At 39.2% G+C, this 27,548-nt stretch overlaps 1 protein-coding gene across 2 annotated transcripts; it reads right to left on the bottom strand.

Annotated features, from left to right (window-relative positions):
- Positions 1 to 507: 507 nt before the first annotated feature.
- sbk2.S (SH3 domain binding kinase family member 2 S homeolog) lies at positions 508 to 27,095 on the bottom strand. 2 transcript variants are annotated; one of them, XM_018228438.2, is made up of 4 exons: positions 27,013 to 27,095; positions 6,916 to 7,093; positions 6,514 to 6,716; positions 508 to 1,180 (listed from the first exon to the last, which is right to left on the bottom strand). In XM_018228438.2, exons 2-4 carry the CDS (start codon positions 7,079 to 7,081, stop codon positions 617 to 619), a joined length of 933 nt encoding a protein of 310 aa, XP_018083927.1. In that variant the 5' UTR covers positions 7,082 to 7,093; positions 27,013 to 27,095; the 3' UTR covers positions 508 to 616. The 2 variants fall into 2 exon arrangements, with proteins under 2 accessions (XP_018083927.1, XP_041427461.1); XM_041571527.1 differs by lacking the exon at positions 27,013 to 27,095 and adding an exon at positions 26,850 to 26,995.
- Positions 27,096 to 27,548: the final 453 nt, after the last annotated feature.

The raw sequence follows: 27,548 nt of genomic DNA, 5'->3' as shown, positions 1-27,548 counted from the left end.
CTGGCGAAGTGTGGCGAAGTGCGGCGAAGTGCGGCGAAGTTGCGCCTGGCGCAACTTCGCATCTTAGTGAATTTGCCCCATGGTGATTGCAGCAAGTGATCCCATTGTATTAGTACCAAATATCTTTAACATATAACTGTGAAGCTGCTCTCTTTGGCTGCTTAACATGCTGAATAGGATTCAATTAAAATGTCCATTCAATGTGTTCTTCTTAAACATTGCATATTTCATCATCTCTTTACAATTGCAAAGCCAGTGACAAGTAAGCAAGACCTAACTGCCACTGCACAATCTATACTGAAATCCTTAGTAAATATGAAAAATAATCAGTATAATCATATCTTGAGACAAATGTGTTTGATCCCCAGTATGACTGATCTTGCCAGTGTTAGGTTTAAGTGTCACTGGCTAGAATTCTGTACATCTGTAGGAATGAGTAAAACAATGACTTCCGAAGAAACAGCCAGTTAAAAGAAAAGTAATCCAGTAAAATGAATGTAGGAAATATAAAACTAAAACTCAGTTTTACTTGGACATAAACTACAATAGCCCTCAATTAATGCATATAAGTTTCAAGGAAGTCTTATTGTATTTCAATTGCAGATGAAAGAAGCTATTAATCCAGACCTTCTATTGCTCTCCAGTTGTCAACTCTCCATGAACAGTCCAAATATTTTAAGGCTTTGCCAACAGGACTTCTCTCAGTTGGATTCAGAGCCATTAACTTGCTGAGCATGTCCATAGCCTCTGTGGTCAGTTTCTTCCAATGACGGGATAAGTCTTCACTATTACCTGTTTCTTGCCACACCACATAGTCATCAAAGAATGGGTCAGACAGAAGTGTTTTTTCGAAAGGAAAATATCCTGTCATTAGACAGAAGAGAAGAACTCCAAATGCCCAAGCATCAAGAGTAAAATCGATGGGCACCCCTTCCCCATTCCTGCTGTAACTCAGTTCTGGTGCAGTATAAGGGATTATCCCTGATACCAGTTTCAGCATTGTGCCTTTGGGTCGAGTTAAACCAAAGTCTGTGAGTTTGATTTGTTGGCAGTCCCGGCCAAAGAGTAGCACATTCTCTGGTTTAACATCTCGATAGACCAATCCTCTGCTATGAATGAATTCAAGGGCACTGACCAGTTGCTTAGCACATTGCTTGCCTGCTTGCTCAGGTACTCCTTCCTATGGGGAAGAAAAAAGTCTATATATGTACTGTACATTATACTGAAAAGACCAAGTCCAACATATTACAAGTCCTGCTTCTTAAAAAGAAGCAAATGTATTATTATTAGAGAGCTTAAAAATTTAAAGAATTAGCACTACAACTAGTTATTGCTTTTTATTCTTCTACTAACATAAGGATCATAACTAACTATGGTTGCTGTGAGTTACTGGAACTGAACCAGCCTAAAAAGAGTCTTAACAGACACATGCTACCAGCTATGGATCATGTGCTGTTTTTCTGTCCTACAGGGAAACAAGAAAAACTATCATGTCTCATGTTGCTGTTGGGTATAAAAGCCTGGTCTTTTGGCTTCTTACTATAGCATGCCTCATGAGTGTTTCCAAACCTCGAATGATGAAGAGTGTGGGAAGTAAGGTTAAATCATCTGATATCTTAAAGGGTCAGTTAATAGTGCTGCTCCAACATAATTCTGCACTGAAATCCATTTCTCAAAAGAGCAAACAGATTTTTTTATATTCAATTTTGAAATCTGACATGGGGCTAGACATGTTGTCAATTTCCCAGCTGCCCCTGGTCATGTGACTTGTGCCTGCACTTTAGGAGAGAAATGCTTTCTGGCAGGCTGCTGTTTTTCCTTCTCAATGTAACTGAATGTGTCTCAGTGGGACATGGGTTTTTACTATTAAGTGCTGTTCTTAGATCTACCAGGCAGTTGTTATCTTGTGTTAGGGAGCTGCTATCTGGTTACCTTCCCATTGTTCTTTTGTTTGGCTGCTGGGGGGGAGGAAAGGGAGGGGAGTGATATCACTCCAACTTGCAGTACAGCAGTAAAGAGTGATTGAAGTTTATCAGAGCACAAGTCACATGACTTGGGGCAGCTGGGAAATTGACAATATATCTAGCCCCATGTCAAATTTCTAAATTGAATATAAAAAAATGTGTTTGCTCTTTTGAGAAATGGAATTCAGTGCAGAATTCTGCTGGAGCAGCACTATTGACTGATTCATTGAAAAAAAAAAAATTCCCATGACAGTATCCCTTTAAGCTCTTCGAGAGTCTTCCCATTTTTCTCTGCTTCAATGCAAAAATGACCAACTGCATACTCAGCAAACTCAACAAACACTTAAACTAGTGGTTCCAAGTGGAGCCGGTCTAATGACCATAGAAGTGCCCTGTCTTTTGAATTCTGCACGTAGAGAACAATATTTCTGGTGATTTTCTGGTGAGAGAGTGAGCTCTCATACATCTTCTAGGCAGAAGAAGCACCCCCCTAAATGTAAATCAAAATCTGACTCCAGACTCCTGCATAAAAAGAGAATTAAGAGCAATAGATGCTAAAGAGGACATAATGTTTACATAGTAACATAGTAAGTAAGGTTGAAAAAAGACACATGTCCATCGAGTTCAACCTTTTTTTTTTTTTGTTTATTAACTACCTATCTGCCAGTTGATCCAGAGGAAGGCAAAAAACCCATCTGAAGCCTCTCCAATTTGCCTTAGAGGGGGAAAAATTCCTTCCTGACTCCAAAATGGCAATCGGATTAGTCCCTGGATCAACTTGGACTATGAGCTATTTCCCATAACCCTGTATTCCCTTACTTGCTAAAAAGCCATCCAACCCCTTCTTAAAGCTATCTAATGTATCAGCCTGTACAACTGATTCAGGGAGAGAATTCCACATCTTCACAGCTCTCACTGTAAAAAACCCCTTCCGAATATTTAGGCGGAACCTCTTTTCTTCTAATCGGAATGGGTGACCTCGTGTCAGCTGGAAAGACCTACTGGTAAATAAAGCATTAGAGAGATTGTTATATGATCCCTTTATATATTTATACATAGTCATCATATCACCCCTTAAGCGCCTCTTCTCCAGCGTGAACATCCCCAATTTGGCCAGTCTTTCCTCATAGCTAAGATTTTCAATACCTTTTACCAGCTTAGTTGCTCTTCTCTGTACCCTCTCTAATACAATAATGTCCTGTTTGAGTGATGGAGACCAAAACTGTACAGCATATTCTAGATGGGGCCTTACAAGTGCTCTATACAGTGGAAGAATGACCCCCTCCTCCCGTGACTCTATGCCCCTTTTAATACAGCTCAAGACCTTATTTGCCCTTGATGCTGCTGACTGGCATTGCTTGCTACAGCCAAGTTTATCATCTACAAGGACTCCAAGGTCCTTTTCCATAATGGATTTGCCTAGTGCAGTCCCATTTAGGGTATAAGTGGCTTGGATATTTTTACATCCCAGGTGCATGACTTTACATTTATCAACATTGAATCTCATTTGCCACTTAGCTGCCCAGATTGCCAGTTTGTCAAGATCCTGTTGCAAGGATGCCACATCCTGGATGGAATTAATTGGGCTGGATAATTTTGTGTCATCTGCAAACACTGATACATTACTTACAACACCCTCCCCTAAGTCATTAATGAACAAGTTAAATAAAAGTGGACCCAATACTGAGCCCTGGGGGACCCCACTAAGAACCTTACTCCAAGTAGAGAATGTCCCATTAACAACCACCCTCTGTACCCGATCCTGTAGCCAGTTTCCTATCCATGTGCAAACGACTTCATTAAGCCCAACAGACCTTAGTTTAGAAAGCAGTCGTTTGTGGGGCACAGTATCAAACGCTTTGGCAAAATCCAAATAGATCACATCTACTGCCCCCCCACTATCCAGAATCTTACTTACCACATCATAAAATGCAATCAAATTCGTCTGACATGACCTATCCTTCATAAAGCCATGCTGATTGTTGCTCATAATGCCATTCATTAGGACAAAATTTTGTATGTGATCCCTTAACAAGCCTTCAAATAATTTGCCCACCACAGATGTCAAGCTTACTGGCCTATAATTGCCAGGCTGAGATCGTAATCCCTTTTTAAATATTGGAATAACATCAGCTTTTCTCCAATCCATAGGCACCATACCAGATGACAGTGAATCTGAGAAAATCAGAAATAAGGGCTGGTCTAAAACTGAACTAAGCTCTCTTAGAACCCGGGGGTGTATGCCATCAGGCCCTGGAGCCTTGTTTACATTAATTTGTATTAAAGCTTTTTGAATCATATCCTGAGTCAGCCACTGACTAGATTGAGCTGAACCATTCGTGCAGTTATTAAGTGAGCCTGTGAACCCAGACTCCTCTATTGTATACACTGAAGAAAAGAACTGATTTAACACATTTGCCTTATCTGTATCTGTTACAACCATACTGATACCATTATTTAATGGAGCAACACTCTCAACCTGCATCTTTTTACTATTAATATATTTAAAAAACTTTTTAGGGTTAGTTTTCACCTCCACCGCAATTAACTCTTCATTTCTTTTCTTAGCCTTCCGGATTGCTGATTTACAACATTTATTACAGTGTTTATATTCATTAAATGCAGCTTCTGTCCCTACAGATTTGTAGTTTTTAAATGCCTTTCTCTTCTTTCCCATTAACATCTTTACCTCTGTATTAAGCCACACAGGATGATTCTTAGAGCTTCTACGTTTAGTCCTTAAGGGAATAAATTGAGAACAGTAATGATTTAATATCATTTTAAAGGACAACCATTTCTGTTCTGTGTTTTTAGCTGAAAACCTAATGCCCCAATCAATGCTCTGTAGGGCAGCCCTCAAGGCACTAAAATTAGCTTTGGCAAAATTCATGGTTTTTGTTGCCCCAGTATATTTTTGTTTTTTGCACCAGACATTAAAAGATATAACATTATGGTCACTATTACCCAGGGGTTCAATGACTTGCACATTTGCTATAAGTTCTGGGTCATTTGAGATCACTAAATCAAGAATAGCATTTTTTCTGGTAGGCTCCTCAACAACCTGTGCTAAAAAATTGTCGTGCAATAAGTTTATAAACTTGCTCCCATTAACTGATCTAGCAGTACCGTTGCTCCAGTCAATATCTGGGTAATTAAAATCCCCCATTATCATTACTTTACCTAAACTAGCAGCCTTTTCTATTTGCATTAGGAGCTTTGTCTCTTCCTCCTCACTTACATTAGGGGGTCTATAGCATACTCCTACAATTAATTTGCTGGATTCTTTACAATTGGTGAAGAACTCCACCCATACGACTTCTGGCCCCTCATTTTCTAACATAACCTCCTCCTTTATATGAGCTTTTAAATCCTGCCTAACATACAGACATACCCCTCCTCCTTTTCTATTGCCTCTGTCCCTCCGAAACAAAGTATAGCCACTGATATTTACTGCCCAGTCATGCGACTCATTCAGCCATGTTTCGGCCACACCAATCACATCATATTTTCCTTCCATCACCAGCAGCTCCAGCTCTCCCATTTTACCAGTCAGACTTCTTGCATTTGTAAACATACATTTAATACTCGCACCATATTGAACATATGACATGTGGTCCTCCCTATCCTTAACAGTATCCCTAGCCAAATCTCCTCCCCCATTTTCCCTTTCTTTGCCCACTATCTCATCTAACCTGTCTACCACTGAATCTTTTACTGAACCCTCCCCCCCCACACCTAGTTTAAAATCTCCTCCAACCCTCTAGCCATCTTCTCTCCCAAAACAGCTGCCCCATCATCATTGAGGTGCAGCCCATCCCTAGCAAAGAGCCTGTAGCCGACTGAAAAATCAGCCCAGTTCTCCAAAAACCCAAAACCCTCCTCCCTACACCAATCTTTTAGCCACGCATTAATCTCCCTACGCTCCCGCTGTCTCCTTAGCGTTGCTCGTGGCTCAGGTAATATCTCTGAGAAAATTACCTTGGAAGTCCTCGCCCTCAGCTTTGAACCTAGTTTTTTAAAATCATTTTTGAGGACTTCACCACCTCCTCTAACTTTGTCATTGGTACCTATGTGTACCAAGACCGCTGGGTCTTCCCCAGCCCCTCCCAATAATCTGTCAACTCGTTCCACCACATGCCGAACCCTAGCACCAGGCAAGCAGCAGACTGTTCGGCATGTAGGGGCCTTGCGACAGATTACCCTATCCACCTTTCTAATAATTGAATCCCCTATAACTAGAACCTGCCTTTCCTTCCTTGCACTCCCCCCACCACCCGTATTAGAGCCACTGCCTCCCGGGGTGCTCCGAGAGTCAGACTGCTCCATACATGCCAGTTCGGAGTTTTCCTCCCCAGCATCTTCAGCCAAAACGGCGAATTTAGTGATCTGATTATTTCAGAAATGCAACAGAATTTATAGTTCTATTTAGAAAATGTATTATTTTAGTATGATGAGGCTTTTATTACATTTTAGCTTATAGTTCCCCTTTTAGGAACAATATCTTATACATGCAGCATATATTGTAGTATGTAGTAGGTGTGATTCTTACTCTGGGTTTGATAATGGAGATCAGATCCCTCTGAAGAGCAGCTTCATACAGAAATCCGTAATGTTCTGCAGATTCAAATGCAATTCCGAACATGCCAATAATGTTTGCATGGGCTGAGAGGCTGAGTGCCACACAGTATTCATAAAGGAAATTTTGCTTTTTGGTTTGCATCTTTGAAAGAAGCTTCAGGGCCATTGGTGTTCCTTAAAGAAAATTACATTGTTATTTGTAAGAAAAGAAAAAAAAGTAAAAGGCCCTCAAGGAAACAAGGATAGATAAAGAAACAGGTTAGACTTTTAACAAAAAAGAGCAAGTCTTTTTCACTTTGGACCATGAGATGTGCATGAGCCATTGCTGCATTGCTTTTAGGCCCTTCCTCAGTAATCAATATCTGTATGTTACCTCTCTGACGATGGATCACCAGTATCACCTGTCCATATTTTCCCCTTCCTAGCTCTTTTATGACTGTGTAGTGATCCGACACCTCCATCCTGGACAGATTTTGGGCAGTCAGTACCATCATCTCATCCAACATATTGGTTGCTTCAAGTCCACTGTTGAGATTCATAGTTGATATGGCCTAATAGCACAAAAGATAGATGGTTATATTTTCCCTACTTGTAATGGGAAATATTTCCATTGGCACATTCCATTTTCATGTGCTAAATTGTCCAAAGGATACATGTCTTAAGAAAAACTTTATTTTATACTCTGTTTGTTACTCTGAGAGCTAAAAATCTCACAGATTGGTTTCAGAGCATTACACACAGAGAAATCTCTACTGAAGAATACTTGAGCCCTTTAAGTTTACATTCATTATTCGATCCACATGTTTGTTCGCTGCACATGAATTGGACAAGTTGTAATTACATTACTGACGCATTCAAAGTGGACTGGCCCACAGGGATACCAGGAATAGTCCCGGTGGGCCAAGGTGTCATTGGGCCCTCATGCTGCTAAATATTTGACCTATTTCATGGCCATTCCCTATTTCAAAGAGGCTAAATAGATGGAAACATAGAGTATAGTATGTAAAGAAAAGAGACAAGGAGAATAAAGGTTGAGTGAGGAGAGGAAGAAAAATAGTACTAAGAGTGGGCCCCGGTCTAAGATTAATTTGTGGGCCCCTGGTGTCCCAGTCAGACACTGCGCATTCAGAAATGTGAAGAATGAAGCAGCCTTTCTTTTGGGGCACAGGATTATGTTCAGTAGGTTTCATTGATTTTATTTTTCTTTTTAAGTTCAGTTTCCCACTCTCCCTTTAGAGTATCTCCCAATGTCTGCACCTGGCCATTTACCATCTTTCTTTCATTCATTTCAAACTCTTTGCCTCATACTCTAAAGCTGCCTAGATTTGTTTTGCCAGTTTGGCCCTTGCTGCCTTACCATTTCAGCATGTTTGCCTGATCCGGGGCCCTTGGTAGATCTTGGAATAAATAGAGTATTTTCCATATATTCACTGGGGCTCCATCAGAATTTCCCAGTATGAATCTACTCCAATCTACCCCTGATTCATTCAACTAGGTAGTGGTCACAGTAAATTAAATTTCAGCACAGATAATACAACCGATTCATTTGGCATTCACATGACTGTATAATTCTCATGATCTTTCTCTGACTGAGACTGCCATATCACTGGTCCAAAACAGCAACTATGTTTAAAAAACCCATTTATGGGATCTGTTATCTGGAAACCCATTATCCAGAAAGCTCCAAATTACAGAAAGACCTTCTCCCATAGACTCTGTTTTATCCAAATAATCCAAATTTGTAAAATGATTTCCTTTTTCTCTGTAATAATAAAACAGTAGCTTGTACTTGATCCAAACTAAGATATAATTAATCCTTATTGGAGGCAAAACCAGACTATTGAGTTTATTTTATGTTTTCATAATTTTCTAGTAGACTTAAGTTATGAAGATCCAAATTATGGAAAGATTCGTTATCCGGAAAACCCCAGATCCCGAGCATTCTGGATAACAGGTCCCATACCTGTACTGAAAACAAATTCAGTAAAAGCAGCAATATATATTTGGCATGCATAAGGTATGATAGTAAAATGATGTCTCTTTGGTTTACTCATCTGTAATTATTCTCACAGTTGCCACTGAAGAAGCAAACATTAGGCAAGTAAAAACACATTCAGGGGAATGTAATAAAAGTCGCAAAGAGCAAAAAAATTCACACAATAAGACTAAAAATCCACATCTCGCAATGTAATATTGTTCCTTAAACTGTTATTGCATTGTGAATTTTAATTGCGCACTCATAAGAAGTGCTTGAAGGTGTCATAATATTTTGGAGCAAACATAACGACTTTTTCAGTAAGAAATTTTATTACATTGACTGCGCTTTGGCGCAAACTATAAAATTCGCAAACGGTCTTTCACTGTCGGAAGTGGTCGCTAAACAGTTTCTGGGCTCGCAAAAGCTATATTAAATTCGCACAAAGCTAAATTTGTTCGCGCAAAGGCATAACTTTTTGCATTGCGAATAGTTTTTCCGTTAGCGATTTTTATTACATTCCCCCGATTATATTTACAACATTTGGGATGGAACTATTTGTGCTCTTTATTTCTTATTGGCAGACACCTCACCCTCTTTAAAATGAAGATAAGGTCCACGTGATTTGCCAGACAGAAAGTCAATGTGATTGCTAATAGGCAAGAAAAGACATGTCAGGGACTTAGTGCCCAGCGGGGATTTCTGCACAACTTGTCTTATGTTTTCTGCCATATTGCCTGCGATAGTTGTGCAGCAGTTGTCCCTTAGCATTAACTGACAGTTTGAGAAGGGACAGTCAGGCTGGCAAAACAGACAGGTTTAGGTTGAGGGCACACAGACAGATTTGGGGAGATTAGTTGCCACAAATCTACTCTTCATCGGGGGCGACTAATTGCCCTGAACTGCCTCCCCTGCCTTCCTTCAGGCTAAAATGTAAATCGTCGGCGGGATGGCACTCGGAGCGATTAGTTTTGCGAAATCGTCCGAAGAAGAGGAACCTATTTGGAGTCGATTGGTGGACTTTTAAAAATGTAAGTTTTTTTTAAAAAATACTTCAGATCGAATTCAGTCGAATAAGATCTTACTTCGATTCGAACAATTGAATACAGCCTATTCACCCGCAGAAAATAACTTAGATTTTTTAAATACATTTCAGTTGGTCTTTTTTTATTCGAATTTCGAAGTTATGGGAGTTCAAAAAAACTCCCATTACTTTGAAATCGACCCTTGATAAATTTGCCCCCTAATGTGGATTAATATTTGGAAAATACAATGTCAGTATCACTTTAAGTAGACATTGATCCACTAATTTGTTAAGTTTATTAAGAGTTTTCTGCTATTTCATGTACTTCTATGATATGGGTGGAGTGATGGTTGTCTGCTGAACAATGTGTGATTAAGACACATATTCTCTCCTTTTTGTAAGGCAAAAAAGGGGAACACTGTGATCAGGGGCGCTCCCCCAATGAGGTGAGTTGAGGCACTCGCCTCAGGCGGCAGTGCCCCCTGGTTGCCAAGAGTCGAAGAGTGACCGAATTTCCAGTGCGCTCTCTGCACTAGCGACATGGACCCCCTAACGACCCCCGTCGAGGCAGGGGCGGCAAAAACTAAGGCCGCCTTGGGCGGCAAATTGGGTAGGATCGCCCCTGACTATGATGAACCAGATACAGCCGTTTCCTGTGCTATATCTTTTTCATCTCACTTTTATTTCACTTTTTGGACTTTTATCCAGGTTTCTCGCCAGTGTGCTGTCTTTTTTTCTTTAAGATAAACTGAATATCCTATCAGTTATGAATAGCGATGGGCGAATCTGACCTGTTTCACCAAAAAAAACGGGGACAATTTTCCATAATGCATTGATGTCTATGGGCGTCAAAGTTTTTTGTTGGGTAATGTGACGCATCAAATTTTTTTTTTTTGTGCGACAGTTTTTTTCACCCATTGGAATCTATGGGTGTCATTTTTGCCGCAAAACTCAGTGAAAAATTTCCCTCATCGCTAGTTATGAATGCATAATAATAAGAGCAGACATTAGCTTCAAGGACCCACATACTTCCTGGTCCCTCTATTCCCACATATAAAGCAGTAATTCATAACAACTTAATCTGTGCTACTGTTTCCTCACAGAGCTGACATCTTATCTGTCCACACAAATGTTCTGCTCCCTATCTATCTAAAGTGAACTCAGACTTTCCAGACCACCTATTCCCTTTCCTCCTCCTCATGCACACTTCCAGCCAGCTTTTACTAGCTCGAGGGAATCCTTTTCTTTGCCTGAACAGAATTACACAGTTAACAGGCCATAGAATGCATAGCTAAAATAGTGACTTAATTGCTATGAAAACTGTAAATCTGATATCTCTGACAAAACAGGATCCAGCTGTTACATGGAAAGTGTTTCATTGCAAATCCCCAACAGTCATCTAAAACACAAATGAAACTGTCCAATTTTATGGACTGAATAGCATGCAGGAATGCCTGTGTACAATACTTTTATGGGAAGTTAGATGACATTTGTTAAGTTATATGTATAATGTTTATGGGAAAATTGACGTCTGGTGGATTTAAGGCTAAATACTGCAACTGTAACTTAAATAGTAAAGTATTACAATCTATTGCACAAGAGCTTATCCAAATAATGTATATAAAATATATGTATCCATATCTTTTGAATAGACCATTTCCATACCTCGCCCTTAAAGGAGAAGGAAAGGTAAAATACAAATAAAGTTGTATAGGATTCCTTGCTCTGTACCTTTTCCCCCTTTCTGAAATCCAAGATCGTAGTAAAAATTGTTTTGTAGGGCGCATATAAAAGAAAATCCATCCCTCTCACTATCCAAATCTGTTTTAATAGGGCTCGCACATGCGCAGTAAAAATTTGGTAAGCCCTGCACATGGGTACAATATCCTTTTCTTCCCCCATGCGAGCGGCGATATTGAGGTCAGGTGGTACAAGGCAACAAGGAATGGCAATTGGGGAGGACTAAATTTAGCGCATACGCACTTCATACGGGGACGTGGCGCGCACTCGGCCAACATGGCGGCCGCAACGTTCGGAAAGGGCAGAAACTTCGGTGTGAGTGCAGGAGACCGAATTGGGCAACGAAAGTAATGCGGTTCAGGAGGGGAGCACCCAAGCAACATTTAAAGATAGGTTTAAAAAATTACCTTTCCTTCTCCTTTAACACAGTATCTTGGAACAGTGCTTATGTCAACAATATTAGGAAATATTCCTATATCGCTGTACCAAACGGGAAACACAGTGGGTGTGAGCCACTCAGAGCCTCCAGTATGTGATATGTCAATTTGTGTCAATTTGTGTAATCCAGGGATCCCCAACATTTTTTTACCCACAAGCCACATTCAAATAGAATTGGGGAGCAACACAAACATGAATAAAATCCCTGGGGGTAACAAGTATGTGCTGTATGGCTATTTGGTAGCCCAGCCCCTGGACTGGCAGGAGTCTCTGTTTGGCAGTACACCTGGTTTTATACAACTAAAACTTGCCTCCAAGCCTGGAATTCAAAAATAAGCACCTGCTTTGAGGCCACTGGGAGCAACATCCGAGGTTGGGGAGCAACATGTTGCTCACAAGCCACTGGTTGGGGATGACTGGTGTAACCAATATGTATCCTTATTGTCACCTTCTACAGGCATCTCTGATAGCAGCAACTGCTGACACTTTCACATGCCTTCAGGATACTTTACCTTTGTGTACATGCAAAGTGATAGCACAACATTCTAAGTGATGCAATGCAACATTGAATTGAAAGGACTAAGAGGGTTATTTACAGATTTTTTTCTGGTCAGACTTTTAAAGGGGAAAAAACTATTTTTTGGAGAAAAAAAACTCGAAGTTTTCTTGATTTATTAAACTTCGATGGTGTTAAAAGTCCAAATAAAAAAGTTCTCCATCTAAAACCTGCCATGTAGAAGTCAATGGCAGATGCCTAGTTTGCAATTGAAAGATATCCTGATCTGTGCTGGGTTTCGTACAAAAATCTGAAGATTATGTGGTTTTCCGGCAGCATTTTCAGGCGTCAAATTGGAAAAATTGTATGATTTGGATGTTTTTACAATTTTATCAAGTTATTTCCCACACCAGATTTTTTCATGAAAATGTATTGATAAATATGGTAAAAAAAGTCCACCGGAATTTGGTCGTAATGGTTTGAACAAAATAGTGAGACATTTTTTAAGTTCGATAAATAACCCCCTAAATGTATAAACTGCAGGGTACATGCATGCTTTCAGCTGAAAAACCCATAAGCAGAATGGGATTTGATATGAGCAGCAAGGTTGGTAGAGTCATCGATTACATTCAGTTACAAGGTTTTGGCTTTAGATTTAATCGTTCGATCTAACGATTTTTCGTTCCATCGAACTATTTGCGCTAAATCCTTCTACTTCGATATTCGAAGTCGAAGGATTTACATTCGTCAGTCGAATATCGAGGGTTAATTAACCCACGATATTCGACCCTATGTAAATCTGCCCCTAAATGTCCACTTTTTAATTGCGTCATCTTCTCATCCAATGTGCATTATATCATTCAATTTTCTTTCTCATCTGTTTTTACCATCAGTTTAATGTATAAGAGCGTGAGTAACCTTCACTGAGACACATAATATTCCTACATCTGTTACTGAACTGCTTGGAACATTTGTAAAACATTACATAGAGAACTGAATGTAATTTATTACTTTAGAAGAGACAATTTCATCGCTGCCCCACAGTTTCCCCTTATTCATGATGTCTTCTGTTCAGATTTACTGCACATGCCAACATCACGTTAGCCACAAATCCTCGTGAAATCGAAATATGAGCAGTGTTTGTCACTGCAGCTCCTGCTAAACACGCCTGATTAACCAACCTGCTCTCAAAGGCACAGAGGTCTGTTACGCACATTCCCTGCATTTTATAAAAACGGGGTGTTAACTGCCTTATTGCATAAAACACACCTGTTAATAAAACGCACCTGGAAGAATTTGCTTCCAGTATAACTTCAAACTTCATGAAGCCTTCCTTTTGTTTTGTTAGTGACCTGTAAGTCCAGTTGCTTTATTTGATTTAAATGTTATTGTAGGGGGTGATAATATATGTCTTTTGGGACATCAAGTGGTAACACCTTATTAGATTAGTTTTATTAAGAAAATTAATGTTCATGTGTACTTTGATATTGTCAACCCTTATAACACTAATTCTCAAGGGAACCTATTTAAAAACTGAAATATTAAAGGTAGACGTTTTTTGCTTTTAAACACTGCATTGGTGTTTTGCCAAAACCTATTTTCTCCACCTTTATTACTATTTACCTTTTTACTATCATCATCATATCGCTGCATAATATATATAAGATGATATTCAGTTAGGTGCAAAAGAACAATCCACGCATACATTATTTGTACTGATTTTTGCTTTTACATTTAAAACCTTGGACACTATGTAATTTGCAATTACAGTGCAAACTTCGTTTGCCAAGTTTTGCACTTTTAAGACCAGCTTGAATTGAATTGTAAATTAAAAAAAAAAAATTGCACTAAAGAACTGCTTTTGCAAAGGCAAAATTATTTGTGTAGAGGAAACGCTTTTTGCGTTTAGCATATTTGTACAGGTTTGGGATCTGTTATCTGGACAGTTTTTACTATGGAAAAACTGTCTCCCACAGACTCCATTTTATCCAAATAATCCTGAGTTTTAAAAGTGATTTCCTTTTTCTCTGTAATCATAAAACAGTACCTTTTACTTGACCCAAACTAAAATATAATTAATCCTTATCGGAAGCAAAACCAGCCTATTGGGTTTATTTAATTGTTTACATGATTTTATAGTAGACTTTATGTATGAAGATCCAAATTAGTGAAAGATCCGTTATCCAGAAAACCCCAGGTCCTGAACATTCTGGATAATATGTCCCTTACCTGTACTGCTAAATTGATTTGTATATAGTACACAGTATTTATACTATAAACCAAATTACGATATACTTATCTAAAATAATTATCTAAAAATGTTTCTTTCATTCATTGGGTTGGGTCTTAAACTATTGCCCCTTATTTACACTCTCCCTAAAAACATTCTCCACTGTCCCAAGTAGCCAAACCTCACTCAATACATTACCTCCAATGTCATAGTATAAGCTTTTTTATAGTGTATTGTAAGCTGTTATAATATTGCTAAAGGATTTTGTTTACAGTAAACATATTACTTTAAAAACAATATTTAGTACTAATAATATATGATTGCTTCATTGCTTATCACATCTTCACTTTTCATAGTTCCCGACAAATAGGGAGAATAATGTGTCAGGTCAGCAGCAGTAACACTAACATGGCAATATAAACATCAAGCAGGTGGGCTGACTGTGTTTCTTACTCAATGCTAAAAGAAATACTTAACTCCTGAAAGCTCAGAGGTCCTAAGACATAAATAATGCATTTCAAACCGTAAATTGCCACTTAACAAGTCATTTCCCATAGTGCAATACATCTGAATGACAGGCTTGCAATAGCAACCCTCTCACAGTCTAGCAGCTGCTAGTACTTAGTACTATGAGATATGTTTGCACATAATTATAATGGTATGTCCAAACCAAGTGTTCTAAACATATAATTGCACTAGAATTTGTATCCCAGCAATCTATGTAAAGCAAAGGAGACCTAATACTTGGGTACAGATAATGAGGAATCATATCACAGAAATGTATACCAGTTAAAGTGGCCATTAATGCTTCCTAACTCACATATGTATATTTTTAAAAATAATGGATTCTCCAAAGGCAAAATGATCACAGACTGTGCCATACTTACATTTCAAGGAAAGAATAAAATGCTGGTTCATGGCATATTTCTTATGTCTTTGTGCTCTTTCTAAGCATTAATATGGAAATGCGCTTCTGTATATAATCAACATTCTCTTATACGTTTCTATCTATCTATACACACATGTGCTTTGCCTCATTTCAGACATACAGGCATCACAAAAAAGGAATAAGCAGCTACATAACAAGAAGGTAGAGAATGCATAACTTGTGTTAATGGCCCCAGAAACTTACACCTTTTCCAGCTGTCAGCAGTAGACTGCGCAGAGCATTAATTTAATACACTAATACACAGGGTCGGACTGGGGGGTCCGGGGCCCACCGGGACTGGTGTCCAGGGCCCCCCTCTGGCCCTGCTACCTACTTGTTCGGCGAATCCCTGCTCGGCGCATCGCGCATGCGCAAACGGCGCGCATGCGCAAACGGAAACGGCGCTCGGCGCGCATGCGCAAACGGCGCTACTATGCGCCGAATTTTTTTTTATTATTTTTAAAAAACAGTTTGGGAGAGGGGGACTGGCCCGGCGGGGCCCACTAGGGTCGGGGCCCACCGGGTATTTTCCCGGTATCCCGCCGGGCCAGTCCGACACTGCTAATACATTAAGGGGCACATTTACTTAGCTCGAGTGAAGGATTAGAATGAAAAATACTTCAAATTTCGAAGTATTTTTTTGGCTACTTCGATCATCGAATTGGCTACTTCAACTACGACTTCGAATCGAACGATTCGAACTAAAAATCGTTAGACTATTCGACCATTCGATAGTCGAAGTACTGTCTCTTTAAAAAAAACTTCGACCACCTACTTCGCCACTTAACCCTTTCCCTGCCAGCCGTTTTGTCCTAGATGCGAACATCTACTGCCAAGCAGTTTTTAGATATTTTGCACTCTTTCACTTTAAGGGCCTTTCCTGGGGTGGTCTTTTAGTTAACCCAGGAAAACAATGTATTGTTTTTTTCAGGACAACCTGAACTTTCACAATATGCAAGAATTTTGGTGTAATTCTACTTCTCTAATAAAATATTGGATTCTAAGTGTCAAATAAAATGAAAAAAATCATGTTGCACGAAGAACAATCACATATATCAGAAACATCATTCATTTTATGTACGAGAACACAGCCGATTTAGAAAGGTCTATGTCTCCTGAACGCGACAATACCAAATATATATAGTTTTATGGAGATTTCTCACTTGTATAGCTCAAAATCTACAAGCAGTACACAACCAAATTTCCAAAGCAACACTTCCCAAACGGCATACTTTTGATTTCAAGGCCAAACATTCCGCTAACAGTAGGTTTACCCTAGAAAACTACCCATTACTAGAAAGAACAGATTCTGGTGAATCAAAAATGGGTAGAAATATCTTTGTACTCCAAACCACCAAGTTGCAATTGTTTCCTAAAGTTATAATGTTTTATAGAAATTGGTGAATTTTTTGAAAAATGACCTCAAAGCTTCCACTCTACAGCAACATATCTCCCACACATCATTAGGTATCAATGTAAAACACCCCAAATATAAAATCCTGGGTCCACTGAACAGTTTGATGCCCAATATGAATAGATGTACCCAAGCACGTGGCATAGGAGGCCCCAAAAGGAAGACCCCCCATTTGTTCTGTCATTTCAGATACTGCAAAATCAACACATTTACATCGTTTTGTGGGGCGGCAAAGGTAGAAAAAAGTATGTTCACCCCAGAAAACCATATATTTTCGGAAAGTATACATTCCCCTGAATCCAAATTGGGTATGCATGTCTTTCTACACCAAAGTACCAAGCGGCAAACCATTACTAAATTTGGTGATTTTGGTGACATTTCCAAAAATCACTTAAAAATGTCTACCCTGCAGCATCGTATTTCCCACATACTTTTAGGTATCAAGAGAAATCACCCCAAATATGAAAGCCTAGGGTCCTCTGAACAGTTTGATGCCCAATATGTATAGGTGCACCCAAGCAAGTGGCATATAGAGGCCTGAAAAGGAAGACCCCATATGGTCTGTCATTTCAGATACTGCAAAATCAACACATTTACATCGTTTTGGGGGGCGGCAAAGGTAGAAAAAAGTAAGTTCACCCCAGAAAACCATATATTTTCGGAAAGTACACATTGCCACGAATCTAAATTGGGTATGCATGTCTTTGTACTCCAAAGTACCAAGCCGCAAATCATTCCTAAATTTGGTGATTTTGGTGACATTTCCAAAAATCACTTAAAAATGTCTACCCTGCAGCATCGTATTTCCCACATACTTTTAGGTATCAAGAGAAATCACCCCAAATATGAAAGCCTAGGGTCCTCTGAACAGTTTGATGCCCAATATATATAGGTGTACCCAAGCACGTGGCATATAGGGGCCCCAAAAGGAAGACTCCCATATGGTCTGTCATTTGAGGTACTGCAAAATCAACACATTTACATCGTTTTGGGGGGGGGGGGCAAAAGTAGAAAACAGTAAGTTCACCCCAGAAAACCATATATTTTCGGAAAGTACACATTCCAACGAATCCAAATTGGGTATGCATGTCTTTCTACGCCAAAGTACCAAGCCGCAAATCATTCCTAAATTTGGTGATTTAGGTGACATTTCCAAAAATCACCTCAAAATATCTACCCTGCAGCATCGTATTACCCACATACTTTTAGGTATCAAGACAAATCACCCCAAATATGAAAGCCTAGGGTCCTCTGAACAGTTTGATGCCCAATATGTATAGGTGTACCGAAGCATGTGGCATATAGGGGCCCTAAAAGGAAGACCCCCATATAGTCTGACATTTCAGGTACTGCAAAATCAACACATTTACATTGTTTTGGGGGGGCAAAAGTAGAAAACAGTAAGTTCACCCCAGAAAACCATATATTTTCGGAAAGTACACATTCCCACGAATTCAAATTGGGTATGCATGTCTTTCTACGCCAAAGTACCAAGCCGCAAATCATTCCTAAATTTGGTGATTTAGGTGACATTTCCAAAAATCACCTCAAAATATCTACCCTGCAGCATCGTATTACCCACATACTTTTAGGTATCAAGACAAATCACCCCAAATATGAAAGCCTAGGGTCCTCTGAACAGTTTGATGCCCGATATGTATAGGTGTACCCAAGCACGTGGCATACAGGGGCCCCAAAAGGAAGACCCCCATATAGTCTGTCATTTCAGATACTGCAAAATCAACACATTTACATCGTTTTGGGGGGGGCAAAAGTAGAAAACAGTAAGTTCACCCCAGAAAACCATATATTTTCGGAAAGTACACATTCCAACGAATCCAAATTGGGTATGCATGTCTTTCTACGCCAAAGTACCAAGCCGCAAATCATTCCTAAATTTGGTGATTTAGGTGACATTTCCAAAAATCACCTCAAAATATCTACCCTGCAGCATCGTATTACCCACATACTTTTAGGTATCAAGAGAAATCACCCCAAATATGAAAGCCTAGGGTCCTCTGAACAGTTTGATGCCCGATATGTATAGTTGTACCCAAGCACGTGGCATACAGGGGCCCCAAAAGGAAGACCCCATATAGTCTGTCATTTCAGGTACTGCAAAATCAACACATTTACATAGTTTTGGGGGGGGCAAAAGTAGAAAACAGTAAGTTCACCCCAGAAAACCATATATTTTCGGAAAGTACACATTCCAACGAATCCAAATTGGGTATGCATGTCTTTCTACGCCAAAGTACCAAGCCGCAAATCATTCCTAAATTTGGTGATTTAGGTGACATTTCCAAAAATCACCTCAAAATATCTACCCTGCAGCATCGTATTACCCACATACTTTTAGGTATCAAGAGAAATCACCCCAAATATGAAAGCCTAGGGTCCTCTGAACAGTTTGATGCCCAATATGTATAGGTGTACCCCAGCACGTGGCATACAGGGGCCCCAAAAGGAAGACCCCCATATAGTCTGTCATTTCAGGTACTGCAAAATCAACACATTTACATCGTTTTGGGGGGGGGCAAAAGTAGAAAACAGTAAGTTCACCCCAGAAAACCATATATTTTCGGAAAGTACACATTCCAACGAATCCAAATTGGGTATGCATGTCTTTCTACGCCAAAGTACCAAGCCGCAAATCATTCCTAAATCTGGTGATTTTGGTGACATTTCCAAAAATGACCTCAAAATATCTACTCTGCAGCATCGTATTACCCACATACTTTTAGGTATCAAGAGAAATCACCCCAAATATGAAAGCCTAGGGTCCTCTGAACAGTTTGATGCCCGATATGTATAGGTGTACCCAAGCACGTGGCATATAGGGGCCCTAAAATGAAGACCCCTCCTTGTATGTTCTGTCATTTCAGGTACTGCAAAATCAACACATTTACATCGTTTTGGGGGGGGCAAAGGTAGAAAAAAGTAAGTTCACCCCAGAAAACCATATATTTTCGGAAAGTACACATTCCCACGAATCTAAATTGGGTATGCATGTCTTTCTACTACAAAGTACCAAGCCGCAAACCATTCCTAAATTTGGTGATTTTGGGGACATTTCCAAAAATGACTTCAAAATTTCGACCCTGCAGCATCGTATTACCCACATACTTTTAGGTATCAAGACAAATCACCCCAAATATGAAAGCCTGGGGTCCTCTGAACAGTTTGATGCCCAATATGTATAGGTGTACCCAAGCACGTGGCGTATAGGGGCCGCAAAACGAAGACCCCCATATGGTCTGTCATTTCAGGTACTGCAAAATCAACACATTTACATTGTTTTGAGGGGGGCAAATGTAGAAAAAAGTAAGTTCACCCCAGAAAACCATATATTTTTGGAAAGTACACATTCCCACGAATTCAAATTGGGTATGCATGTCTTTCTACGCCAAAGTACCAAGCCGCAAATCATTCCTAAATTTGGTGATTTAGGTGACATTTCCAAAAATCACCTCAAAATATCTACCCTGAAGCATCGTATTACCCACATACTTTTAGGTATCAAGAGAAATCACCCCAAATATGAAAGCCTAGGGTGCTCTGAACAGTTTGATGCCCGATATGTATAGGTGTACCCAAGCACGTGGCATACAGGGGCCCCAAAAGGAAGACCCCCATATAGTTGTCATTTCAGGTACTGCAAAATCAACACATTTACATCGTTTTGGGGGGGGCAAAAGTAGAAAACAGTAAGTTCACCCCAGAAAACCATATATTTTCGGAAAGTACACATTCCAACGAATCCAAATTGGGTATGCATGTCTTTCTACGCCAAAGTACCAAGCCACAAATCATTCCTAAATTTGGTGATTTAGGTGACATTTCCAAAAATCACCTCAAAATATCTACCCTGCAGCATCGTATTACCCACATACTTTTAGGTATCAAGACAAATCACCCCAAATATGAAAGCCTAGGGTCCTCTGAACAGTTTGATGCCCAATATGTATAGATGTACCCAAGCACGTGGCATATAGGGGCCCCAAAAGGAAGACCCCCATATGGTCTGTCATTTCAGGTACTGCAAAATCAACACATATACATAGTTTTGGGGGGAGCAAAGGTAAAAAAAAGTGCATTCACCCCAGAAAACCATATATTTTCGGAAAGTACACATTCCCACGAATCCAAATTGGGTATGCATGTCCTTGTACTCCAAAGTACCAAGCCGCAAGCCTTTCCTAAATTTGGCGATAAAAGCAACAGTTTTTACATTTTTGAAAATTGCCTAAAAATATTGCAATTGGCCGCATTTATCTCACCCAATTTCTTACATACAATTCTAAAACACCATAAATACTGATGCCAAGGGTCAATTGAACCGTTTGATGCCCAATATGCATTGATATACCAAGGCAGCTGGCATGTGCGGACCCAAAATGAAAATAGTGCATATGATTTTTCTCTGCTGCCGATTCGCCTTCTGTGAACATAGACCCTTGACTTCATATTATATGCCTCAAGACCCTCCTAACAGCAAAGACCCCCCCAAAACCATATATTTTTGGAAAGTACACATTCTGACGAATCCAAAAAAGATAAAGACGTCTTTCTACACCAAACTGCAAAGCTTTTCTAAACGCAGAGGTTTTTACATTTCTGAAAATCGCCTAAAATTGTTGCAGTTTGCCGCATTTATCACACACACTGTTTTACGTATAAAGAAAAATCACCCTAAATATGGACGTCAGAGGTCTACTAAATAGTTTGATGCCCAATATGCATAGATTTACCAAAGTATGTGGCGTGTACAGACCCCAAATGAAAAACATGCCTATGAATTTTCACGCTAGCCAACTAAGCTGCAGAAAAGAGAGCCCCAACTGTGCGTTATGTGCCATAAGACCACAAAACTGTAAAAAGACCCCCAGAAACCCATATATTTTTGGAAAGCATATATTCTGGCGAATCAAACTAAGTAAAATAAATCTTTCTATACCAAAGCACCAAACAGCAAAACTATACTAAAGATACATAAGGAACAATAATGCATGGATAAAATTGCAATAAAACCACAAAAATAGCGTAAATCAATGAAATAACAAAATAATTGATCCGGCAGCGTAATTAGTGGCCGAAATCGATTATCCAATAGTCACGCTGTCAAAATAACATGCTTTTAGGCAAAACAAACAGTACAATGAATAAGTAAAAAAAAAAAAAAAAACCCTGTTTGTGAGTTTTTGTGTATACATATTTGTGCACTAATAAAAGTTGTCTGAGTGTGCAAATACATGTAATTAAGTGTAAATAAGTGTACAAAATCGACTAAGTGTGCTAAAATAAAAAAATAAAAAATAAAAAAACACAAATTTTTACTAAAATGTTCATGTAAGTGTATAAATGTACTGTAGGTATGTGTAAGTGCAGGTAAGTGTGTAAAAAAAAGTGCACTTACCGTTTTTGTAGCAGGAGGATCGCTGGAACCGAAGGACGACTCCTGGCAGCGTGTCTGCAGAGTTACTGCGCAGCAGGAAGTGACTGGGCGCGTGGTGCGACGAGGAGGAGGTAAGCCAGCAGCAGCAGCGCTTACATTGCGCTTCTGCTACTTTGAAGTCGGATCTGCGACAATCGCGTCGCAGATCCGACTTGACAGCCCCCCAGCCACGTTGCCCAGGGGGCTGTCTACCCTCCTGACTCTCTGCAGAGGCGGCAAAAGCCGCCGATGCAGAGAGAAGGGCTCAGCTGCAAAAGAACGTACGAGGTACGTTCTTGGCAGCCTGAGCCCTGAACCGCCAGCACGTACGCCGTACGTGCTTGGCGGTTAAAGGGTTAAAACCTACCGAGCACCAATGTTAGCCTTTAGGGAAGGTCCCCATAGGCTTTTCTAGCTATTTCTGATCGAAGGAAAATCGTTCGATCGATGGATTAAAATCAAACGATTTTTCCTTTGATTGAACGAATTGCGGTAAATCCTTCGACTTCGATATTCGAAGTCTAAGGATTTAACTTCGATGGTCGAATATCGAGGGTTAATTAACCCTCGATATTCGACCCATAGTAAATGTGCCCCTAAGACAGTCCTGAAAAATGTCAGTAACCAAATTATATATATATATATATCTATATACATATATGTTAAATGAATATTCTCGTTAGAGCCATGTCCTTTGCAGATGCTTGGGTCATCTCTAACACTTACACATATAATACTAATAATGATAGACAAATGCCAATGGATTTTTGTTCCTCAGTACTGTCATCTATTAAATTTCGTTAAAGGACGCCATGTGCAAGTGTTTTTTTTTTGAGGGGGTGGAACCATGTGGTATAAAAATAGAATCCTGCCCATATTAACTTCTATAACACCATATATGACCCTCTGGATTTTTTTTGACCAAATATGTTGTTGCACATATTGCTCGATTTTAGGCATACTTGACCCACCATATTATATAGATAAGTGAATTCCTTTATTGGTTCCCTAGAACAATTTCTTTTGATGATACTGATTTTATAGTTTTACAAAACAGTTTCCCCTTTACACACAACATTTTAAGCACAAGTAAACATTTCCAATAATTAAAATGTAATTGTTTTGCAAGTCTCCTAATGTGCAAATGCATTTCTGTAGGGGAGGAAGCATAACATTTAAAAATAGATACAGTCAAATACACCCATACTCCTAATGACCTTCTGCACCCTCTCATATAGCTGCACTAGCAATTTCAAGGATAACCGTGTCAATCATACTTTTTTTTGGAGGGGGGGGGAGAGGTTACCTGGTTTCCCATATAAATATATTATTTGTGTCTGCAATAATAAAATATTCAAAAATATTCAAAAATATTGTTATATTATTTATACCAAGGTTGACAACAAGGTAAATGCTTGTTAATGGTTTATTCCTTGATTAAGGGAACAAGTTTCAAACTGAAGTCTGCTTTATGGAATCCTTCCACTGAGCTGAAAACTGTATTATTTTATTATGGTTCCTACAGGTGAATAATGCCATATCTTCAAGCAATGGGGGCTCAAACTAAATTTGGAGCCATGGTGGAACATCAACAAGATCACACCATCCCATTTTATTGATGATTTGTGATATATAATGTAAATAATACACAAAAGCCACGAATATCTTGTAAATTATATCCTTATAAACGGTGAGTTCTGATGTCATCAGTTATAAACGGTGAGTTCTGATGTCATTACTGTCACATGACTCACCGAAACTTGTGTATTATAATAAATAAAGTACCCCCAGTTGCAAAATATGAGGATATTAGAAGTTACCTTGGAGTTTCATGACCTGTATAAAAACACTCGGCCTTCGGCTTCGTGTTTTTATATGGTCATGAAACTCCGCGGTAACTTATAATATCCTTATATTTTACAAAAGGGGGTACTTTATTCACTATATATTAGCATTATACACTGCATCTGGCAGCTTGGCCCATTGATGCAGGAAGAGTATTTATATTGTGTTGGGTAAAGGGTTAGAACAAAATCAAAGTTATCAGTGGAATGTTCCATGAATAGAATTTCCATTATGGTTTCCACATCAGTACAACATAGAGGCACACCACACACTCAGGGGCACATTTACTATGGGTCGAATATAGAGGGTTAATTAACCCTCGATATTCAACCATCGAAGTTAAATCCTTCAACTTCGAATATCAAAGTCGAAGGATTTACCACAACGATCGAAGGAAAAATCGTTTGATCGAACGATTAAATCCTTAGAATCGAACGATTCGGAGGATTTTAATCCATTGATCGAACGATTTTCCTTCGATCCCAAATTGCTAGGAAAGCCTATGGGAACCTTCCCCATAGGCTAACATTGGTGCTCGGTAGGTTTTAGGTGGCGAAGTAGGTGGTCGAATTTTTTTTAAAGAGACAGTACTTCGACTATCGAATGGTCGAATAGTCGAACAATTTTTAGTTCGAATCGTTCGATTCAAAGTCGTAGTCGAAGGTCGAAGTAGCCAATTCGATGGTAGAAATTCAAAGTATTTTTCATTCTAATCCTTCACTCGAGCAAAGTAAATGTGCCCCTCAGTTATTGCTGAAAAGAACATGATTCAGTATTATTATACAAAGCTGTTCACTGACTAATAATATCTAAAAGTCAATGGTGCTTTCAGTTCATTTAAGCTTTTCCAGCTGTGCTGTGGAGCATCATTTATCAGTGGTGACTTTGGAATACAATATATTCTATTTTCCAAACAGGATTTTTAAAAAAATGAAGTAATTAGGAGGAGTAACATGAACAGGATGTGGTAAATCAATATTTTCAGCCATAGTGAGAAGAATGATGCAGTATGCATCTTTTTTCACAAAAACTGTATCTTGCTCTAAACTCCTTGGGGCAAATTCACTATAGAGCGAATTATCGCCTGCAAAGGCTCCACCACACTGAGTGCCACTTCATCAGATGTTAATTTGCTAATTCACTAAAATGCGAAGTTGCCAGGGGCGTAACTATAGAGAAAGCAACCCTGTGGCTGCACGGGGACCTCTGAGGTGTAGGGGCCCCATGAGGTCCTAATTCATAATCTGCCGTTGGGTCCAGCAATATATAGTTACGCCACTGGAAGTTGTGTCTCAGCAGCCGAACGCTGGCGAAGTTTCGCTAGTGTAAATTCATCATCACAAGCATTTCATAGCAAACCTTTGCTAGTGTTTGTTTCTCCCTATCAAAAAATCGTCAGTACACTTACGTTTAGGTCAATTTGAATGGGGGGGGGGTGCATATAGGTCATATATATGTCTTTGCAAATGCTTGAAGTGGCCACTTATTACAAATGTCCAAGGAAGCAAAATAAAGACAAAAGAGATCCTCTAATGCCCTAGTCATAAGCCCACCCTAAAACAAATGTGGCATGTCCCTCAAATGGTAAAAAAATTTCAAAAATATAAATTTTTATTCATTTTAATTTAATAGTTACAACTTTTAAAGGCAATCATGGTTTAAAATATGTAAAAAAAAAAAAAAAAAGCATTTTTTAATAACCTTTATGACCTTTTTCATACAGCATATGATGTTACAGACATAAGATAGAGGAGGATGTAGCTTCATCTGATCAGTTCACCAGGTCAAAGGTGGGAAAGGAAACTCCTTAAAGTTCTGTAAAATTTGCAATTTATTGAATTTGCCAGCGATGTAAAAAATCTGATTTTTTTTCCCGCAGAGCAATTTTCAGGAAAATGTAATAATAAATAAGGGTAAAAACCTGAGCAGATTTGATTGGAGTTTGTAGCAGAAAATGTTGAGATAAAATCGGACTTTGATAAATGTCCCCCATAGTGTACTGTTTGCGTGTGCGAACCCAGTGTATGAAATATAATAATTGTAAATGTTTGCCATTTTATCCAACAAATTAAAAAAGAATTTGAGTGAATATCTTTAGGGATCAGATAGGTGTATATGGTCTCCATTGTGTGACACAATTTCCACACTGGAAGACGTGCAATGCAAGTAACACACAGCTAAATGAGCCCTATGTCATGTTTAATCTGTATTTTTTTAAAAACACAAGTCTAATAAACAGGTGTTAAAATATAAACTCATGCACATTCTTCTAACCGATGGTTGTCACGCTGAGATTGCTGGAAAGTCAGGAATGCTGATCTGCAGCTGACATAATGATTCATTTCACACCATTTCCCTTTAAAATTAAAAACACGCGGTAACTATCACTAACATTAAAAAGCTATGCACAATTTTACACGGCCTTTATGTAGAGCTGTAACATATGGGCACATTGCAAACTACAAAATATCTATCCACGAAAAAAATGACCTTGGCGTAAAAAAATTATTCCACTTCACATCACAAAATTCAGAAAATGTGACCATTTTAAATTTACATTTAAAATGATATTTAAATGTAAAATTGCATTTTAAAGTTATTTTTTTTAATTTCATTTGGCAATGCAAGACCAGAAAGAGCCCCTACTACATGTTCTTTATTTTCCGACTCCAACTAAATTGAGATTTTAATTCACTCTGTCTAATGCATAAATCATTGGCAATAAGCTGCATTTTTGTTATATAATTATTATGCATGCTTTCCTTTAAACGGCAGCTCAGTACCTGTTGCAATAACACTTATACGCTCATGCCACGTTAGTTGCTATGGGTCTTCTCAGAAACACCTGCACGTTCTTGTCAAATGAAATGGAAGCATGCTTCTGTAGTATCTCCCCAGCGCTCTTACTATATGTGTTATGTTTGTGTTTGCAGTCGCTTCTCTCACCTTTTCTCCTGGGGTTCAAAGGCTGTGCTGTGACTTGGCTTGTGCTCTTGTGTGTCTGGTCCTGAGAGTGACTTCAATCTATCTTTCTAAAGTGTGCATTCTGGTCTGCTGCCAGCTTTACCCAGGGAGTGTGGCTACTGACCAGCCCCACCTCCTTTTGCCCATGATTTGATGAGACCCTGTTTTTCAGTTCCTTTGCATGCCACTTTAACTGTGTGGATGCCAGAACGGCCAATTTCCCTTACAATATATGTAATAAAAGCTGGAGAATAAAAAGTCTAAAAAGCATGCTTACATACATTCAGAGCATTCACAAACATATATCCCACTAGAGAAGAGTTAGACAACGGGGCAGGCCAGAGGCATCTTACTGTTTTGTATGCTATCAAGAGAATGCTGTAAATTGTAGTTCAGCAAGAGCTGGAGAGCTACAGGTTGGACATCCCTAAATGATTTATTAACTAGTGATGTGTAGGTTGGGTAAAACCCGACCCGAACCCGCCCTCAACCACCCGCTTCCACCCGCACCCAATTTC

Source organism: Xenopus laevis, chromosome 7S (assembly GCF_017654675.1).
Source record: "Xenopus laevis strain J_2021 chromosome 7S, Xenopus_laevis_v10.1, whole genome shotgun sequence".
NCBI lineage: Eukaryota > Metazoa > Chordata > Amphibia > Anura > Pipidae > Xenopus > Xenopus laevis.
The sequence above is the reverse complement of the archived record's forward strand: the minus strand, read 5'-3'. Positions and strand labels throughout refer to the sequence as shown.

Bases quoted from the DNA above. Each gene is read 5' to 3' on its own strand.
- sbk2.S (XM_018228438.2), bottom strand. From the start codon at position 7,081: ATGAATCTCAACAGTGGACTTGAAGCAACCAATATGTTGGATGAGATG. The intron at 6,717-6,915 runs GTAACATACAGA...ATTTTCTTTAAG, and splicing joins GGTGATCCATCGTCAGAGAG to GAACACCAATGGCCCTGAAG. The intron at 1,181-6,513 runs GTAAGAATCACA...TCTTCCCCATAG, and splicing joins TCTCCATTATCAAACCCAGA to GAAGGAGTACCTGAGCAAGC.